We start from the raw sequence: 17,504 nt of genomic DNA, 5'->3' as shown, positions 1-17,504 counted from the left end.
TAATTCCTGACGATTATAAAGGGATTTTTTTTTATTTTATTCCTTATTTAGCAAAGAATTCTACCCACAGCAACTGATTAATAACAGATGCGCTGGGACAAAAACAACAAAACACCAGCCCTGAAGGTTAGCTATGCCTTAAAACAAATTTTCAGGAAAATGAACCTAATCTCCAAATTGTATGTATCAGCTTCTCATGTTTCAACTGGATGTGTGGTACAGTTTTACAGCAAATTTAAATCAAACGCCACTTTTAAAAATGCCTTGGTTTATATTTTGATTTAGATTACTCTACAGGAGCTGAGCAAACAGCAATAGCTATCAGTAAGTCATTACTCTGCAATGGCTTTTTTTCCTGCCTGCAACTAAGTTCACTAACAACGTCCTGTTGAAATCCCTGTAGATTGTCCATGCTATTTCCAAATATATACTGTGAGCTGACACGTTGTATTGACAAAATAAATCCATAGCTCTTAGCCCTAAATCATGCCCTAACAGTACGCCTAAATTGTTCAATTTGCTGTTTTTAATGAAAGCTTATCTTGAATTTCTTTCCATACATAATGAGCAAACTGCTCCCGAGAAACACCAGTCTGCAGTTCCAAAGCAGATTATAGCCCTGCATAAATGAAACAATTCATAGAAAGAATAATAAGCTGGCTGGTCTGTATGCCATCACATGCAAACATATTTTCCTTCAGAATATCAACAACAAAAAAATGAAATGAGTTTTTTGTTCTTAGCTCAATCAGCATAATCTCCCTAACTTACATCGCTATGTGCTGTGAAAGCCAAGCTACAGCCCCAGCTGAAGGGCTAGATATTTGAGAATGTATTTTACTTGGACCAGAGTTCACACAATTTATTTTCTAATGTTAGTCAAATGTTCCTGCTTGTTACTTAAGCATTACTCTACGGTTACCTTGCCGCATTATGAGACTCTCTATCCTGTCACTCTGCAATAGCTCAGGACTGACAACTTAATGATTTTACCAGTTTCCGATAAAATCCCACTGTGCTGTAGGAAATGACAGATTTGGAATCCTGAAGGGGGGCTATTTTATACAGTTCTGGGCACCTGGGAGACATTTTTCCTGCAGCAGAAATATCTAAGACACAGGCGATTCTTTTCACATACTGTGTTTGTAAACAAAAATTACTGAGAAGGTTTAAACATTTTTAAAAAATAATAATCACACAGGTATAGGTTGTCTTAGATGTTTGCTGTCCTTCATTGCATTCAATTGCTGAAGTATTCATAACCGAAAACTTCTGTAAAGAGTCTTTTTTTCTGTTATCACTTCTATAGTCCAGCCCGCAATATCTGCAAGTAAAACATTTTCCTGCTCTATTTTTTCTTATGTGTATTTCATTTATTTGTTGCAATTTTTAATGTGTGCTCCTATAGTGAGCCATTTACATCTTACTGATGGAAATACCATACTAATTTAGTTGCTAAAATGGGAACCTGGTGCCTTTCAAGATTTAGGTGCCCTTCAGGCTTTAACATTTGGAAGCTGTGATGCAAATTATTAACTATCTGATATTAAGACACAATAAAACAAAGTCATTATTCAACATCTCACAATTATCCTTCATCTTATTTGTATATGTAACTCCTGCTAACACACACAAATTGGCTTTGCAAATCCAGCTGAAGTCTAAAGCATTCCCCCCCGCCTTCAATAAAGGGAGAAATCTGGTGTTGCCCCATGCAACTGAAATGCAGTCCAGGCTCAAGGCTCTCTAAGAGAGAGAAAAAACCCCACCATTAGGAAGTTCAGGAGATAACCCTGGTCCTATAAAGAACTCCAAACAATAAAGTCATAAATCCCTCTGCTGCTCTTGGGACAGCTGTGCCTATGGACATCTCACCCCATAGCTGAAGCTCTTCAGCAGGGTGCTCTGAGCAGAGCAGCTTAAAAACATAAAAAGGGCTGTATGTCAGCAGCACTGCCTTCCGCAGCAGTTTGTGATGGGAAATCTCTACAAGGACTCAGGGGGAGCCACACTGGGTAGAACAGTTTATTCCTTTATTCCCTACCTCACTTCTGGCTTGAAATAGAGAAAACAAAATGTGGAGCCCCAACCATATATAATTCTTATATGACTGTAATTTCAAACATGGGAAGAATATGGGATTCCACGGGTGCTAGCCATTTCTGTCTGAGAAGGGAGCTGTTGGGCAATAGTTACTGATTATGGATGGCAAATAGATTTGATTTCACTTCTAACTCAAACACTGTGGAGTCAAAAAGCTTGGCTTGAACTCAAAGAGCATTTGGTTTATGTTCTGCTCTGGAAATATTATTAAAAAGGGAGAGAAGAGGAATAGAAAACATCTACTGGAAAAAAAATCCAAAACCACAAAGGCAGGAGAGGGGTCAGAGTAGCAGGCATATGGCAATCCGTTGTCCCAGTCCAGTTTTTGGCAGAATTCCTCCCCTCAGATTCTTTCTGGGGGACAAAGAGAAAAGTAGCTCACTCCCTTCTGCCCCAAAAAAACCTTCTCACTGTAGCACCTTTGAACTTTTTACATGTATGCTACAGAGGAAAAACAGGTTACCAGTCTGACAAGGTTGATAAAATCTCTGAACTAGCTCAACAAGGTCAGGGATGTTTGGAATTTCAAGTTTGTCCACTTCTATTTTCCAAATGTTTAGAAAAATTATTTTGAGGCTTTTTGTAGCTACCATGGTTAATTAGCCTTCTCTGATATTCATCCCTGTAATCTGCATCAGGTAATTAGCCTCACGTGTAGCAATTTATTTCACTTTTACAGTACAGGGCATTACACGTGGTTTTTAAATTATTATTTATCACCATCATACTAAACAAACCATTATAGGTCTTCGAGTCAGCTGGAGTAAGACAGAAATGCGGGAAGTTTTTTCCAAAGTTGGAGTTTCTGCTAGCAAACACAACGTTACTAATTTTATGTTCCTCTGAGTTCATGTGGAAGCCAAAGTGACTTGGCTGAACTTGTCTTAAATTCTCATTTTAGCATTTCTTACCATTCCAGCCCTCCGGGCAATAACCGTGTGAAATTGTCCATCAGACACCTTCTTAGTTGTGGTAAGCTTGTACGTGCCACTGCCAAGATTGTAGGAGAATCTCAGCCTCTCGTCTACTATTTCCAGGGCCAGAAATTCCGCCCGCTCTCCGGTTTGGTTATCATAGTTATACAACATTAAGGCATTACTTTTTATAGTGGCAAACTTTATATAGATGTAATTATTGTTTGGATCCATACTGGGAAACTCCATATACGACAACTCTTCAAATCCGTAACTGTTCAATTCACAATGATTCCCAAAAACACCTGGAAAATAAAATCCGGTATCAGACAGGTTTTTTCCTCACTCTGCATTCCCCCAGACACGAAGGACTGATGTGCTGCTCTAGACGGGGCCATGACACACAGGCTCTTCAAGAAACCTCGAACGTGTGACTAAAAATATGCAACTTGAACAGAAGAATCCTATTAACCACAGGTGGGTGTTGCAGTATCTATATTTAATCTTAAAAACTGAGTTAAAAACTACAGTTACATCTATTGAAAAACAAAGTACATTTCATTAAGCTCTATGGTTTCTTTAGAAAAAAAAAAAGTGAGTTTGACAGCTATGTCAGATATGGCTGTTAGTTATCATCAGGCATTTGTTAATCCAGTTATGGAAATAAATTTGGAACTTGAGCTTATTTTTCTCTTTATAACTGTTATCTGAACAATTTCTCAATCGGTGGTTCATTTTTTTTTATACTTGTGGTATAAGCATATGTGTGATTAAAACATTATGCCTTCTCATGTTTTTATTGATCTGAATATTTTGGTGCATTCTACATATTTCTTTTGAGATCTGTCATACAGTTTCCCTTGATAATCTTTACTACAGCGACAATGAGAAAAAATTTACATGATTTATGAATGTCAGTTACATTTACAATGGACCTTGACTGTATAGGAAATGAATAAACTCTGAGGAAATGTAAAACAAAGGTAATAAGAATAAATATGCTTTCCCAGCTTTATTTGGGTTTTGATTAATCTTTTGCATTTATGTTCATGCTTTTCTGCATGAACAGTGACAATTCTGGATTAATATGCATTCAGAACCAATCTTGCTGCAATTACATCATGGTACTTTAAAATGTCTGTGTTGTTTTACGTCTTTATTGGGTTAATTCCACAAACCAGGTTTGGGATAATTAAATTATAATTGTTATTAAACTATCTAGGCAGTGCTACGTGCTTCTCTAATTCTCAGAATAGCACTCTGGCTTTGGAACTCAGAACTTTGTTAACGTACAATAAATTGACTGGGCAAGTACTGGTGTGGGATAACAAAGCTGCTTTGATTTGGTCTGGCTCTCCTAATCAAATCTACCAAATACAAAAAAGCCAATTTCTAATGTGCTCTTCACAGGCAGAAAAATGTGGGTGCTCTCTCATTCATGTTTTACAGATATTTTGACAAATTATGCAAATTTCTCAAAAGGAAACCAACCCTCTTCACTCAGTATCACCCCCAAGTCCCGTTTCCCAATTTAATATTACGACTACATCCTTGCAGTTTGTGAGTGTGTAGGATGCAAGAATACTGATGTCATTTACAATAGCCTTACTCTTATATATATATATATATATAATATTTATATAATAACAGACTAATAACAAGTGTCTTTTATTAGGCAGGAGAGCCAGCACTGCTCAAAGCCCTCAGCGTGCCCTCCCCAGCAGCCACAGTGACCCCCCACTGCTGCCATGTGCTTCCATCTACCACCATGGTGGTGGGAATATCAGCTTCTCCCTCTTACAGCTGGGGAAAAATGGAGAGGACAGGGCCAGGAGATGACTCACACCTGCCCATGGACCAGGATCCATGTACCATAAACCCATATACCTATAAACCCACATATCTATAAACTCATATATCTATAAACCCATCACTTTTATGCAGGTAAAAATAAAGAGCGATTTGAAAAATACTAATAAGGAAAGGGAAGATCAGCAGAGAGGAGAAGCGTACTCACCGAAGGGGCAGTGGCAGTAATACCCCTCCACCCCGCTCTGGCAGGATCCACCATTGAAACAGGGGTTGCACTCGCAGTAATTCACAGTGGAGTCACATGTTTTCCCTGTGATTCGGGAATAAAAGCAATTTCCAGGTCAGAGTATTCAGGTCAATAGGAAGGTCAGGCTGGTACGTAGGTAACAAGCTTATGAATCAATGCTCAATGCATAGCTAGGAGGGAGGGTGCCAGGGACCAGCTGTGGCCATTGGATGGAGGGAGCAAACACAGACACGATGCTGGGCTCCCAGCCCTGACACAGGCACAACACACAGCCCAGAGGAATTAACTTCACTTTTCAAGTGTCTGATTGTAATTATCTCATATAGACACTGGTGGTTTGGTTGATACTTTTTTGTTTGTTTGGGTTTTTTTATTAACCGTTATCCATAAAAGAGAGATCATGACATGAAAGGAGATGCTGAACTAGAAGGAAAAAAAAAATGAATTTTTTTCTCCCTATTGAACGCAACGTACTCATTAGTGTGAAGGAGATACAGGCAGCCCTTGCTGGACCCTGTATGAACATGGCATGCTGAACACAGGCTGCTATTGTACATTATATATGATTTTTCTTATTTTTCATCAGTTACAATTACAGTCCTTCCTGACTCAGAAGGACCACAGCCCTCTGGAGCTAAAACAAGTTATCCTGGGTACAGTCCTTTTCTAAGCAGACATTGTCACGTGTGGTAAATATTTATTCCAACTGGAGAATAAATTGAAATCACCTAATTCATTTCAACAAGGAAGGGAACCAAAAGAAAAAAGTGAAGATTTTAACAGATGCTGAATACTGACAAGGGGATTCTTTGTTCAAAACTAAAATTTTCTCTGTATGGAAAGATTAACTACAAAAGTATTGGTCTTCACTTCGAAGTTCTTCATTGCTTAGCTTTTATCCAGTTAGCAACACTTCCACTCCTGGTACCTGCCTTCCTCCTGCCAGCAGTGCCAGCCTTCACTGCCTGCTCAGCAAAAACTTGAAAGTGTCATCATGTGTGTCCCTCATGTTTCTCTGCAAAAACTGGTCAAATCAGCCACGCTCTTCCAGACTCCTCCTCGAACTTCACGTAGGCCAGGATATATACACACAGAAAAGCCTAAGACTGCCTTAATGCTTCTTATCGCAGTGATAATTAATTATTTTATTCCTCACATCATATAAATATATCTTAATACGTTAATAAATACAATATACGTTATAAGTTAAAAGTACAACATGAGCTTGCATAGAGTGTGTCCATTCTTACACGTCACACGCATCTTACAATTCGTATACCTCACATGACAGCACTGCACAATATGCAGTCCTTAGGGACTGCTGGTCCCTAAAACTGCAGAAAATTAGGACTGTGCTATATTAACTGCTTGCTTTTTCAGAATTTCACAACTTCAGTCACCTAACTAAGAAAACCTCTTCACACACACACACACACACCCTCCCCCCAACTTTTCTGTTTATCCTAAAGAAGTCTGGGGGCCGTTCTTCAGTGTGAGCAGCAGCCCTCCATGTGTGACTGCGAGTAGGATGGAAACCAAGCGCTGGAGGATTCCTGTGGTTAATATGTAACTTGTAGATTCACCATAAATCCAGGAAACATTTCCAGTGCCTGAATCTAATTATGCTTTGGGGGTATGTATTTGTATTTTATTCTCTAATGGGCATGACTGGAGGATGAGCTAATTTTTTATGTTAGATTTTGTTGTTTTCTTTTAAAATTGTGGTACATAGTACAGATCTTTGACTTACTGAGCAGAACATGTAGCAGGAATGAGGCAGAGATGCTTAAAATAGCTCAGTGATGTTTCTTGGTTTTCACAAAAATCAAGCGTAGCTAATAAGACTTAGTTTTTTTGCAATTCAGTCTAAATTATTTTTCTCAGCTAACATTTAATCTGGCTTATTTGCCAAGTCAGCAACAGAATATGGATATTTATTTTAGCTGCACATATTTTACCCAGTAATACAAACATCTCCGTATTTAACAATTATTCAAACAACTGATGAAACTGATTACAAGGTGTGTTTAGAATCACAGAATGGGTTGGGTTGGAAGGGACCTTTAAAGGCCATCTAGTCCAGCCCCCCTGCAGTGGGCAGTGACATCTTCACCTACATCAGGTTGCTCAGCGCCCCGTCCAACCTGACCTTGGATGTTCCCAGGGATGGGGCATCTGCCACCTCTCTGGGCGACCTCTGTCAGTGCTTCACTGCCCTCATCATGAAAAACACGTTCCTTATATCTAGTCTAAATGTACTCTCTTCTAGTTTAAAACCATTCATCCTTGGCCTATGGCAACAGGCCCTGTTTGCAATTATTCCGACTGTTTTGATGCAACAGAAGTTGAATACTCTGATTTAAAAATTCATCAGAGCTATTAAAACTTCTGTTTATGTCAAATGAAGAAATGTTGGCTGTTCTTTGCCGTTCACTGGAGTGCTAAAGACCTGGGAAAAAATATATTTATCTACATTTGGAATAATAATACAACAAAAGATTGCAGCTTATTTTTCCTCTTCAAATGCATCTTAAGCATGCATATCCTAGAAAGCAAGAGTCCTTCAGCCAGATACCGGCAGGACAAAAGCATAACTTGGGAATACTGTTCTAGTTGTTCTGTATACAAATTTAAAATAAATCACTTTGATAAAGCAAGATAATTTAAAAAAACTGGTAAACATACGATGAAAGTTATAAACTAGAAACCGATAAATAAAGAAGTAGATAAACAGTATAATGTAACGTCATGTAACTACCAAAAGAACAGAAACTTATTTTTATTTAGTATATAACTCACTTTTAATTAAAAAATAAATAATTCTGGTATGGACCACCTAAAGCTCTTAAAGAAATCCATCTTTCATTCCTGCTTTAAGATAATTTTTAGTTATACTACTTCTTTCTTCTAAAAGATTCCAACCCTCCTGAACTTCTTCTCCTATGTGTATCCCTCCAGGCAATCTTACCTACCAATTATCTTACATCATCTTCTTCTGAAGAGAGTTGCTCCTACAAAGCCTCATTCCCTCTTTTCTGCAGAATCCTGAACTTCATCAATTAATACCAAATTTCCTGCTACCTTCAGATCTTTGGTCAGTCCCTCCTTAGACTCCTCCAAGATGGAAACTCGTGCACTCCTCGTCCATCCTCTAAGGAAAGGTCTCCATGTTCCCAGCTATTGGCAGCCTGCATTGGTTACTCTGCTGAGATCCAGTGAGTTTCTATCAGCACCCGGTTTTCAGAGTTGACAGACAACTCCACACTGGTGGGGTGTTCAAACTGCACATTTGTTACTCTTCCCTTTTCATCCAAACCACGTTCCTCCTGTGCGGCTACTTCCCCCTCTATCAGCATTGCTCAGACTTGATCTCCAGAAGTGGATCTTCCTAGACCTCTTAACAAGGATATATACTCCAGAAATAATGGAAAAAGTTAGGCTGGAGGGACCCTGGAAGTCATGATGCCCACCTCCCATTCAAACAAGGCAACCTTCAAAGTCGGATCAGGTTGCTCAGGGCTTTACCCAGCAGGGCTTTTCTCTGCTCTCTCTTTTCTTGACTGTGGGGATTCCTCCAGGTAAGTTGTTGTGATACCAGTTACATTGTACTTGGGCCTGCACTTTATACTAAACTTTGACTTTTTTCTTTTAACACCTTAATCTTCTAGCAAGTAGAGCCATCCAAGGTGGCAGCAGGTTGTCCTACCACTTTCGGTTATCTCCCTTGCAGCATGCTCATGCCAGCTTTCCAGTACCTTAATAAAAGAGCGTGTTCACTCTTTTATTGTAAATAAAAGTGTGTATTGTAAATACAAATGTAAAAGAGTGACGTCCAGCCTGATGTCCTACCAGTTTCACGGGTTACAGACACAGTAAGGTGTGTTACTAAAGATTTAGATTTGGAATAACAAAACATAGCTTGCAAGCCCATTGGTTTTGCTGTTCTGCCTAAGATACAATGCTTGTATTTAGATACTAGTTTTTGTTGAGAGATTAAAAAGAAACAAACCAAAAACACAACCACAACCCCCCAAAAAAGGAGTTTTAGAGAGGGCTGTTTTTCTTGAGCAGAGAATTTACACAAGTACTAGGTATTTTGAAATTCTCTCTTGCACAGATAAAACAAATCGTTCAAGGAACCTTACTAGATTGAAGAGGGTGAGAAACTGCCACTATGCGTAAAAGCATCCTCATCTGAACCCAAGTCCTCAGTTTTATGCTTTCCAGAAAGATAATGCCAATTATCTTAACCTTACAAAACGAGAGCAGTTGTGGTTTCCCAAGGTCACTTTCTCCTACAGCCTGCTGATTTAAGCTTTACAACACAAATTTAAGAGTAATGTTCTGTTGAGTTTATAGATGTCTTCTGAGCTGAAATATTGAAAGATCCAGGGTATTAATTTTTGTGTCAGAAAGATCTGTTTCTGAAGACCTTGAAAATTAGGGTAACGCTCAATAATTGATAACAGACAACATTCAGCATTTATCATTCATCACCTCAAGCTGATGATATCACATGCAGGGGCTTCTGCAAAAATCTAAATTCCTGCGATTATTTTTTTTTTTAATTGAAAAATGTAACAGGAACAGATACCAGCTGAATGCTCTCAGGTTAGATTTCAACTGATTTGAGAGTTTCAGTTTTTGTGGTTCTCTGTGTCCATCTTTTAAAGTGGTCATTCTAATATTTTAATCTTGCAATTGAAACAATTTCACAAACCGACATTCCTTCATCTCAATGAGTCCTGGAAAACAGGAAATGAAGGGTTCAAAGGAAGGGCAGAGAACTACTGTAAATCACAAAGTGTATTCCCTCCAGAAAGTGATTATTTTAAAAACAAACCTGATCATCATTAAGAGATGTAATTATAACAGATTGTTTAAACCCTAATGATGTTGCTCTGAGGTAATCAGTCTTTATAATCCTATTCAGTGAAAAGAACTGTATTACCTTTGCAGCATGATGAAGTGAAACGCAGCTGACAAAACATAATAAATCAAGGAAAAGTAAGACTCTCAGTTTTCAGGTAGGCCATTATAAAGGTCTACAGCTCAGGTACCCTAATTTACAGTGAACAGAGAGTCTGTCTCAGAAAATACTATTTTTTACTTTTATGCAGTACCATGTAAATATTTTTTTACCAAGCATGCAAATTCAATTATAAGACTATACTTTCATTCCAAGAGAAGCAGTAAAGCTATGTATATGGTAAACTGAATTAGAAAGCCACTATTTCAGATTATTTTTTTCTTTTTTGCTGAGGCACTTAAGGTTTCTATTTGTAAAGAAACAGTTTCAAGATTTATTTTTACATTCATCATGGCTATCTTTTATCATATACGAATCAGGATTAAATGCCCAAGCAGCTGTGTTCTCCTTCTGTTGACAGTATAATAATGCCATAATAGTCTCTATGTCAAGCATTCTCAGTCTGTATTCTGACATTTGTTTGCAGAACCTATTGAAGATTAAATTTGCAGAATTTCAACTATGCTTTTGCAGACATAAAATGTCTAAATATACTGAATATTAACTGTGATCTTATCTAACCAGCTCTGCTGATATTAAACTCTGAAGAGATTATGGGTTTTAATTACATATTTTAGTGCCATATTTTTTCTGTCTCTATCAATTAATCTCCAGCCATTTAAATAATTCTTGATTCTGCAACTAATCGAAAAAGATCTGACTCCCAAATAGAAACGTCTGCCTCAGTGGCAGTCTATTTTGAAGTTATTTGTGTTGACAAGGAGTTTAAGAAAGCTCGTATCAGATGCCACATTTAATTCATGGCGTGAAAGAAATCCAACACTTCAAACCGTAAGAGTCTTTCATCACATTTTCTTAGTTAAAATTCTTTTTTTTGAGCTTGTCACATGTAGAGCTTGATTTTTAGCTGACATAAAGGTTGAACATTAAGATATGAGCTTTAATCGCAGAAAAAAAATTACCTGGACATTTCTTTAATGTTTCAAATTATAGGCTAGAGGCTTATACTGTAGTATGCTGCTAGAGTTAATGAAGTGTTTTACTTCATTGTAACAGCAAACATATGCCCATGTAATCTCTGGTGCTAACAACCTAAAGAGTTACAGGGCATAGGTGCCCTAGAATTATTGTGCCATGCTCATGGCAAAATAATTTGATGTACTAATTCCACATGAAATAAAATCCTGGATTGGTAACTTAATTAGAACTGCTTGTCAGTTAACAATAATTGCTCCTGACCTGAGGCTCAGTAGTACGTTTGTGAGCATCACACAAAAGATCCCATCGGTGTCCTTTATACCAACAGACCTTTTGTGCTGAATATGTACCCACTGGTGTAGCTGTGCTTTAAATGAAGTAGTTAAACCTTTATTATGAAATTAACTTTCTCCTTTGCAATAATGTGTATCACATCCCCTGTACTAACCTGGTTTAAGAAACAAAACAAAAGAACAATTGCCCCTCCTGACCACTCCGCTGGTTACAAATGAGTTTTGGGGGCAGTGATGGCAAGCCTGAATAGCCACAACGTAATGAGCACGGCTGTGCCAACCTGGGCTCCCTGGGGCACCTGCTGCACAGAAATACTCCTTAGAAAACACCCTGAAAACCTTACCTAGGCTTTGGTTAGAGGTTTGTTATGATGTCTGCAAAAAGTGGCCAAAAGCAATAGTTAATATTGTCCAGACCTTTCTTCCATATCGTACTGATGACAACAGCAAACATCACCCTGCTTTTCTAGGTATAAAATGTTATGTTTGAAGGTGTAATAGATATTAGAGAAAAAATACTCAGGGCAGGTAGGAATGCTGCAGACATTTCTGCTGTTAATGAGGAAAAAAAAAAAAAAAGAAAAAGGGACAAAATACAGAACAGACATTCTTGATCATTTTGCCTGAATTCTGTTTTTTCCCATATCCTTCATCTGTTTTCTGTCTTGTGTGACTGTAAGCAATTTGGGGCAGAGGCCGATTTTCTTGCTTGGCACGGTCTTAGCAGACCTGAAATGCTACTGCGAAATGCATTACAGTAACACGAACAGAAAAATTAAGCATTGGAAACGGTTCCTACATATTTAATAAATTAAAATACCTCTTTCTAAAAGTCTTTCTGTTCTAATGCAAATCAGGTAAGTGCGACTTGCCTGAGGACAGAGCTGAAATGAAATAATACCGCGGGGCACCTGGTCGTCTGAGTTTTCACAACTATGAATACCACATTGGGTATGACCTCTTCACCTATCGGGGATGCTCATCTTCATACAGCCTTGCACTAAAAAGGCACGTTTCTGCCCTCCTCCATCTACACAAGAAGTAAAAGCATACCTGTATACCCAGTTTTACAAACACAGTTGAAGCTTCCTGGGAAATTCTGGCAGGCAGCGCCGTTTTTGCACGGGTTGGAAAGGCACTCGTTGATGTCCCTCTCACAGGCCATGCCAGTGAAGCCCTCTGGGCAACTGCACGAGAAGCCCCCCACCAAGTTGTGGCAAGTCCCGTCGTTGTGGCAGGGGGAAGGCAGGCACTCGTTGATGTCCGTTTCGCACAGACTCCCATCGTACCCTGGCATGCACCTGCACACGAAGGGCCGGAGGGGCTCGTTGGCCACGATAATGACGGGGACACTCTCGCGGCTCTTCAGAGCCGGGCTCACCGCCAACCTCCTCAGGCAGCTCCCTCCATTCTGGCAGGGGCTCTGCAGGCACCAGTCGTGGTCCACGGCCTCGATCCGCACCCCGCTCTGGCGGAAGAGGACATCTTTAATGCTCTCAAAGAAGGTGGCCACGCCACTGGGATTCACGTACTGGTTGTTGCCACGTTTGACAGCCGCCATTAGGAAGGTGTGGTTGCTCTCCTCGTACAGCCCATAAAGCTGGACGGCGGTGCCGAGCCCCGTCAGCTGGGAGCTGGCGATGCGTAAGAAGTGGAGATAGTGATTTGTCAGGAAATCCCGCACGCTGTGGGCGCTCAGGCGGAGGAGGATGCTGTTGTCAATGGTGGCATTGCTGAAGCCTGTGAAGAAAATCCGGACGCTGCTGGTGACGGCACCGTGCAGCCCGTCATTGCTGAGGACGGCCAGGTCAAATGTGCCATCCGTGGACCTTGCCTGCGAGTGCAGGTCGCAGGTACCCCCCGGAATGCTGAAGAGGCTAGCAACTCCTGAGGTGAGGGAGCACTGGAAGCTGTCTAGGACATCTGGATCCTGTGGCTTTACATTGCCCAAAATTCCACCTGGGAAGAGGTTGCCATAGTAGTGAACAAAGATTTCTACTGTTCTGGGCTGAGACGGGTTGTCGTTTTGATCTATTACCCTGATCTGCACAGTTCCTGTGGAAGACATCTGAGGAACACCAGAGTCTCTTGTAATCACTGACAGGTAGAAATCACTGATTTGCTCCCTGTCAATCTCTCTCGTCGTTGTCAGCACGCCAGCGGTGCTAAGGCTGAAGTAGCTGGTTGCTGGGCCAGTGCTGAGCAAGTAATACGTAAAGGGACCTTGGTTTGGAGGCAGATCAGGATCAGATGACTGAAGCGTCATCACAAGAGTTCCCGCGCGGTTGTTCTCCATCACTTCTCCTTGGCTGGTGGACAAGGTAGGGCCATTGTCATTGATATCTTCCAAAGTGACCAATAAAGAGGCGCTTCCTGTAGCAGACGGCGTTCCCGAGTCGATGGCCAGCACAGACAGGTTGTACACAGGCAATGTTTCTCGATCCAGCTCTGCAGTGACCGTCACCTGTCCTGTCTGCGGGTTGATGGAAAAGGCGCTGTTGTCATTGCCAGACCCAATGAAATAAGAAAACCGGCTCCAGCTCGGTACAGAATCTGAATCAAAGGCACTCACAAACGTCACATGGGTGCCTGGAGGAACGCCCTCGCTGATTCGTATATTGTAGGTTCCTAAGGTAAAAACAGGAGGATCGTTGGCATCCAGAATAGTGATATTAACAGTCACTTCATCTATATCTGCTCCGCGAATGCTCCCAAAATTTTTTGCTAGGACTTTCAAAGAGATTCGTTCTTCTTTTTCTCTGTCGAGAGGTCCTGAAACGTAGATCTGGCCACTTTTCTCATCTATCTGGAAGCCTTTCTTTCTGCTGCTGCCAAAGATAAGGTAGTGGACTTCTCCATCAGTTCCCATATCACGATCACTTGCAAAAACTTCTCCTACAACAGTACCTTTGGAGGCTGCCTCAGAAACCTCAAAATAATAAAGCTTGGACACAAAACGGGGCACATATTCATTCGTCCCTTCTAACTGGATGTTGACACTAGCAAAGCTGCACCTCTCTTCATCTGGAACGTTAAAAGCCTTGACTGTTAAATGGTAACTTTGTTTTGTTTCATAATCTAAAAAGCCCTGGGTGGTGATCGTTCCTGTATTGGGGTCAATGACAAAGAGGTCGCTATCTGAGGACTGAATAGCATATGCAACCACAGCGTTAGGTCCAGAGTCAGCATCAGTGGCATTTAAACAAATAACAGTTGTCCCACTGGGGGCATTTTCTAACACGTTGGGAAAGTAGTCCTCAGGGCTGAATGCTGGAGAATTATCATTCACATCAATGACATTAACAGTGACACTGCAGTAGCCTGTTCTGGCCACCCATCCTCCATCCGTGGCGGTAACAACTAGCTCATGCTTTTGGCATAACTCAAAATCAAGTGGTTTTGCTAGTGTCAGTGTACCGGTAGTTGTATTAATAGCAAAGATACCAGCCTCATTTCCAGAGGAAATATTGTATCTGATTAACCCGTTCATAGCGGCATCTCTGTCTCTGGCTGAAACCGTCCGGACCACTGTACCAACAGAGTGACTCTCTGGGACAGTAACACTCATGCGGCTTTGAGAAAACTCAGGTGTATGGTAATTTTCCTCTGTTACTACTATTTCAACAGCTACCTCGGAGGAGAGTGGAGGATTACCTTTATCTTTTGCTTTCACTTTAAACAGAAAGTTTCTGTTCAAATCAGCCATTAGTGAAGATGACACAGAAATCCAGCCTGTACTCCTGTCCAGTCTGAACTTATTAGTTTTGCTTTCATCAGAGATAAAGTACTCCACTTCAGAATTCAAGCCAAAGTCTTTGTCATCCACCGCAGTAACTTTAATTAAGTTTGTGCCAACCCTCACATTCTTAGTAACAGGAGTAAAATATTTATGAGCGAGGAACAGTGGTGCGTTGTCGTTGCTGTCTACTATGTTAATGGTGACGGTTGTCTCGCTCATTAACGGAGGACTACCGCGGTCTGAAGAAGTAACGATGAAGCTGTGCCTATTAATGTTGACATTGCTTGAACCGCTGGAGTTCTGGTACCTTAAATACTGCTTGTTGAAAATTTCCCCTGTGGTCGCATTAATTCGGAAGAACTCAGACTGGGATTTTATGAAGTAGAAGACCTGACCGTTTGACCCTTCATCAGGATCGGTGGCTGAAACCTGGCTGACCTTCAACCCAATCCCAGGAAGCTCGGGACACTCCAGGTAATAGGATGGCTTTGTAAATCGTGGGGCGTTGTCATTGACATCCATGACAAATATGGTGACGTCCGTGCTCACTGTCCACCCAGAGTCATGCGCAGAGACCCTGATCCTGTAGCGGTCTGTGTCCTCCCTGTTTAATGGTCTGCTGATGGTGATGTCCCCGGTGCTGGGATTTATGATGAATGGGAGACTTGTATCCCTTATGGAGTACCTGCTGACTGCGTTCACCCCAATGTCTTCATCTGACGTTGTGACTTGGGTTACTGTAAAACCCAGAGGTGCATTTTCAGGCACGGAGGCACTGAATATCTGGGAAAACCTTGGAGCATTGTCATTTTCATCTAAAATATTAATGATAACTTTGACGGTTGTGCTCTGGAGCGGGGTGCCTTTATCCGAAGCTTTTATGGTTAGTGTGTATCGAGACAATTTCTCCCTGTCCAAGGGCCTGATGCTTCTGATCTCACCAGTGGCTCGATTGATACTGAAACTATTTTCTGTATTGCCCTCGATTATTTCGTAATTTAGCTGTCCATTTAGACCACTGTCCCTGTCGACTGCAGCCACCGTCAGTATCTTCCGTGGGGACAGGTTCTCCACTATTTCTGCAATGAAGGGATCTTGCTTAAACTCTGGCGCGTTATCATTGACATCTATCACCGTCACTTCCAGTTTCTTATACGAGGAAAAGGGAGGAAAGCCTGTATCTCTGGCCTCGATCCAAACCACGTATTTCTGTATGGCTTCAAAATCTAAAGCCCGCCCAACAGAAAGCTGTCCTGTCACCTGGTCCACCAGGAAGGTGCTGCCCAGGTTACCACTGGCGATGTAGTAAGACAAGGAGCCTCCTCTGGCTGAAGATCCGGAGACGGTGGTGACAAGCGTACCGACTGCTTGGTTTTCAGGAAATGTGAAGGTCTCCTGATCCGCTTGAACACGAGGAAATTCTGCTCTGTTCACAAACCTCACGGTGACAGTTGTAGAGTCTGTCTTGGGGTACCGGCCGCCGTCCCTAACATGAACAGAAATGGTGACTTCGGACTCTCCTGCCAGTGGGTTTGCAGCCAGGATCGCCCCCCTCGCTGGATCAATGTGGAATTTCTCGGAGTTTTTCCCCACAAGTGAATAATGGAGCTCAGCGTTGGAGCCGGCATCTGCATCGGTGACGGTCACAGCGAACACGAATGAGCCTGAAACAGAGAAGAAAGTTAGGGCGGTTCTTTAATGAATGCACCGATTGCGGGAAACATGATACCAGCTTTTCCCTCAGAAGCATGTCTTGCAGCAGTACGCTCTTCCTTAGGCTGCACTGAAAATGAACTGCTTTTTTCACAAGATGGTAAGTTCAACAAGGGGTAAGTGAGTTTATGAGCCTGCAAGACACGCGCACAGCCAAAAAGTCTGGGTTTAAGAAGTAGGTCACTGCATTCAGAGAAATGCACGTACAAGATGTCAGTGGCTGCATACTCATCTGCACTGGAAAATGGACCTGCAAGTGTTTGCAAGTCTACCATCCCATTTCTAGAATATTCACATTATGAAAGCCATAAATCTAATAATATTAAATGTTATTTTGATTTTATTAAATTACTTATAGTTTATTATCCATGTAAAAAAACAAAAACAAAAAAAACCCCAAACACAAAACCCCAAACAAAACAACCCAAACCCACCTGGAATTCAACAACTATTAAGGTTATGTAAATGAACAGGCAGCATTCATGGACATTTACCCTACACACCCAACTTCCCTTGCAGCCCCTTTTCCTCCTATTCCCTAGATGCTGTTCCTTCATCCCTAACAGCTCCTGGCTTCTGATTTTGTAAAAGTATTTTGAGGACAGTAACTAATGGGGACTACGTTTTTAAAAGCATGCTGATCCTCTGAGACAGAGTAAAATCATGTAGAAAACTATTGCACACTAGTGCAATAACATGAATATACTATGTTTCA

General features: G+C 41.0%; 1 protein-coding gene across 2 annotated transcripts in view; it reads right to left on the bottom strand.

The window, feature by feature from the left end:
* FAT4 (FAT atypical cadherin 4) overlaps positions 1 to 17,504 on the bottom strand; it is a 366,865-nt gene that overhangs the window by 21,284 nt on the left and 328,077 nt on the right. For both annotated transcript variants that reach the window (XM_080373767.1, XM_080373766.1), the window contains 3 exons: positions 12,391 to 16,740; positions 5,035 to 5,139; positions 3,015 to 3,322 (listed from right to left, as the gene is read on the bottom strand). In XM_080373767.1, the coding sequence (XP_080229893.1) occupies positions 3,015 to 3,322; positions 5,035 to 5,139; positions 12,391 to 16,740 (4,763 nt within the window). The remainder of the gene's footprint in view (positions 1 to 3,014; positions 3,323 to 5,034; positions 5,140 to 12,390; positions 16,741 to 17,504) is intronic.

Source organism: Falco punctatus (genome assembly GCF_963210335.1).
Source record: "Falco punctatus genome assembly, chromosome: 1".
Taxonomy (NCBI): Eukaryota; Metazoa; Chordata; class Aves; order Falconiformes; family Falconidae; genus Falco; species Falco punctatus.
The sequence above is the reverse complement of the archived record's forward strand: the minus strand, read 5'-3'. Positions and strand labels throughout refer to the sequence as shown.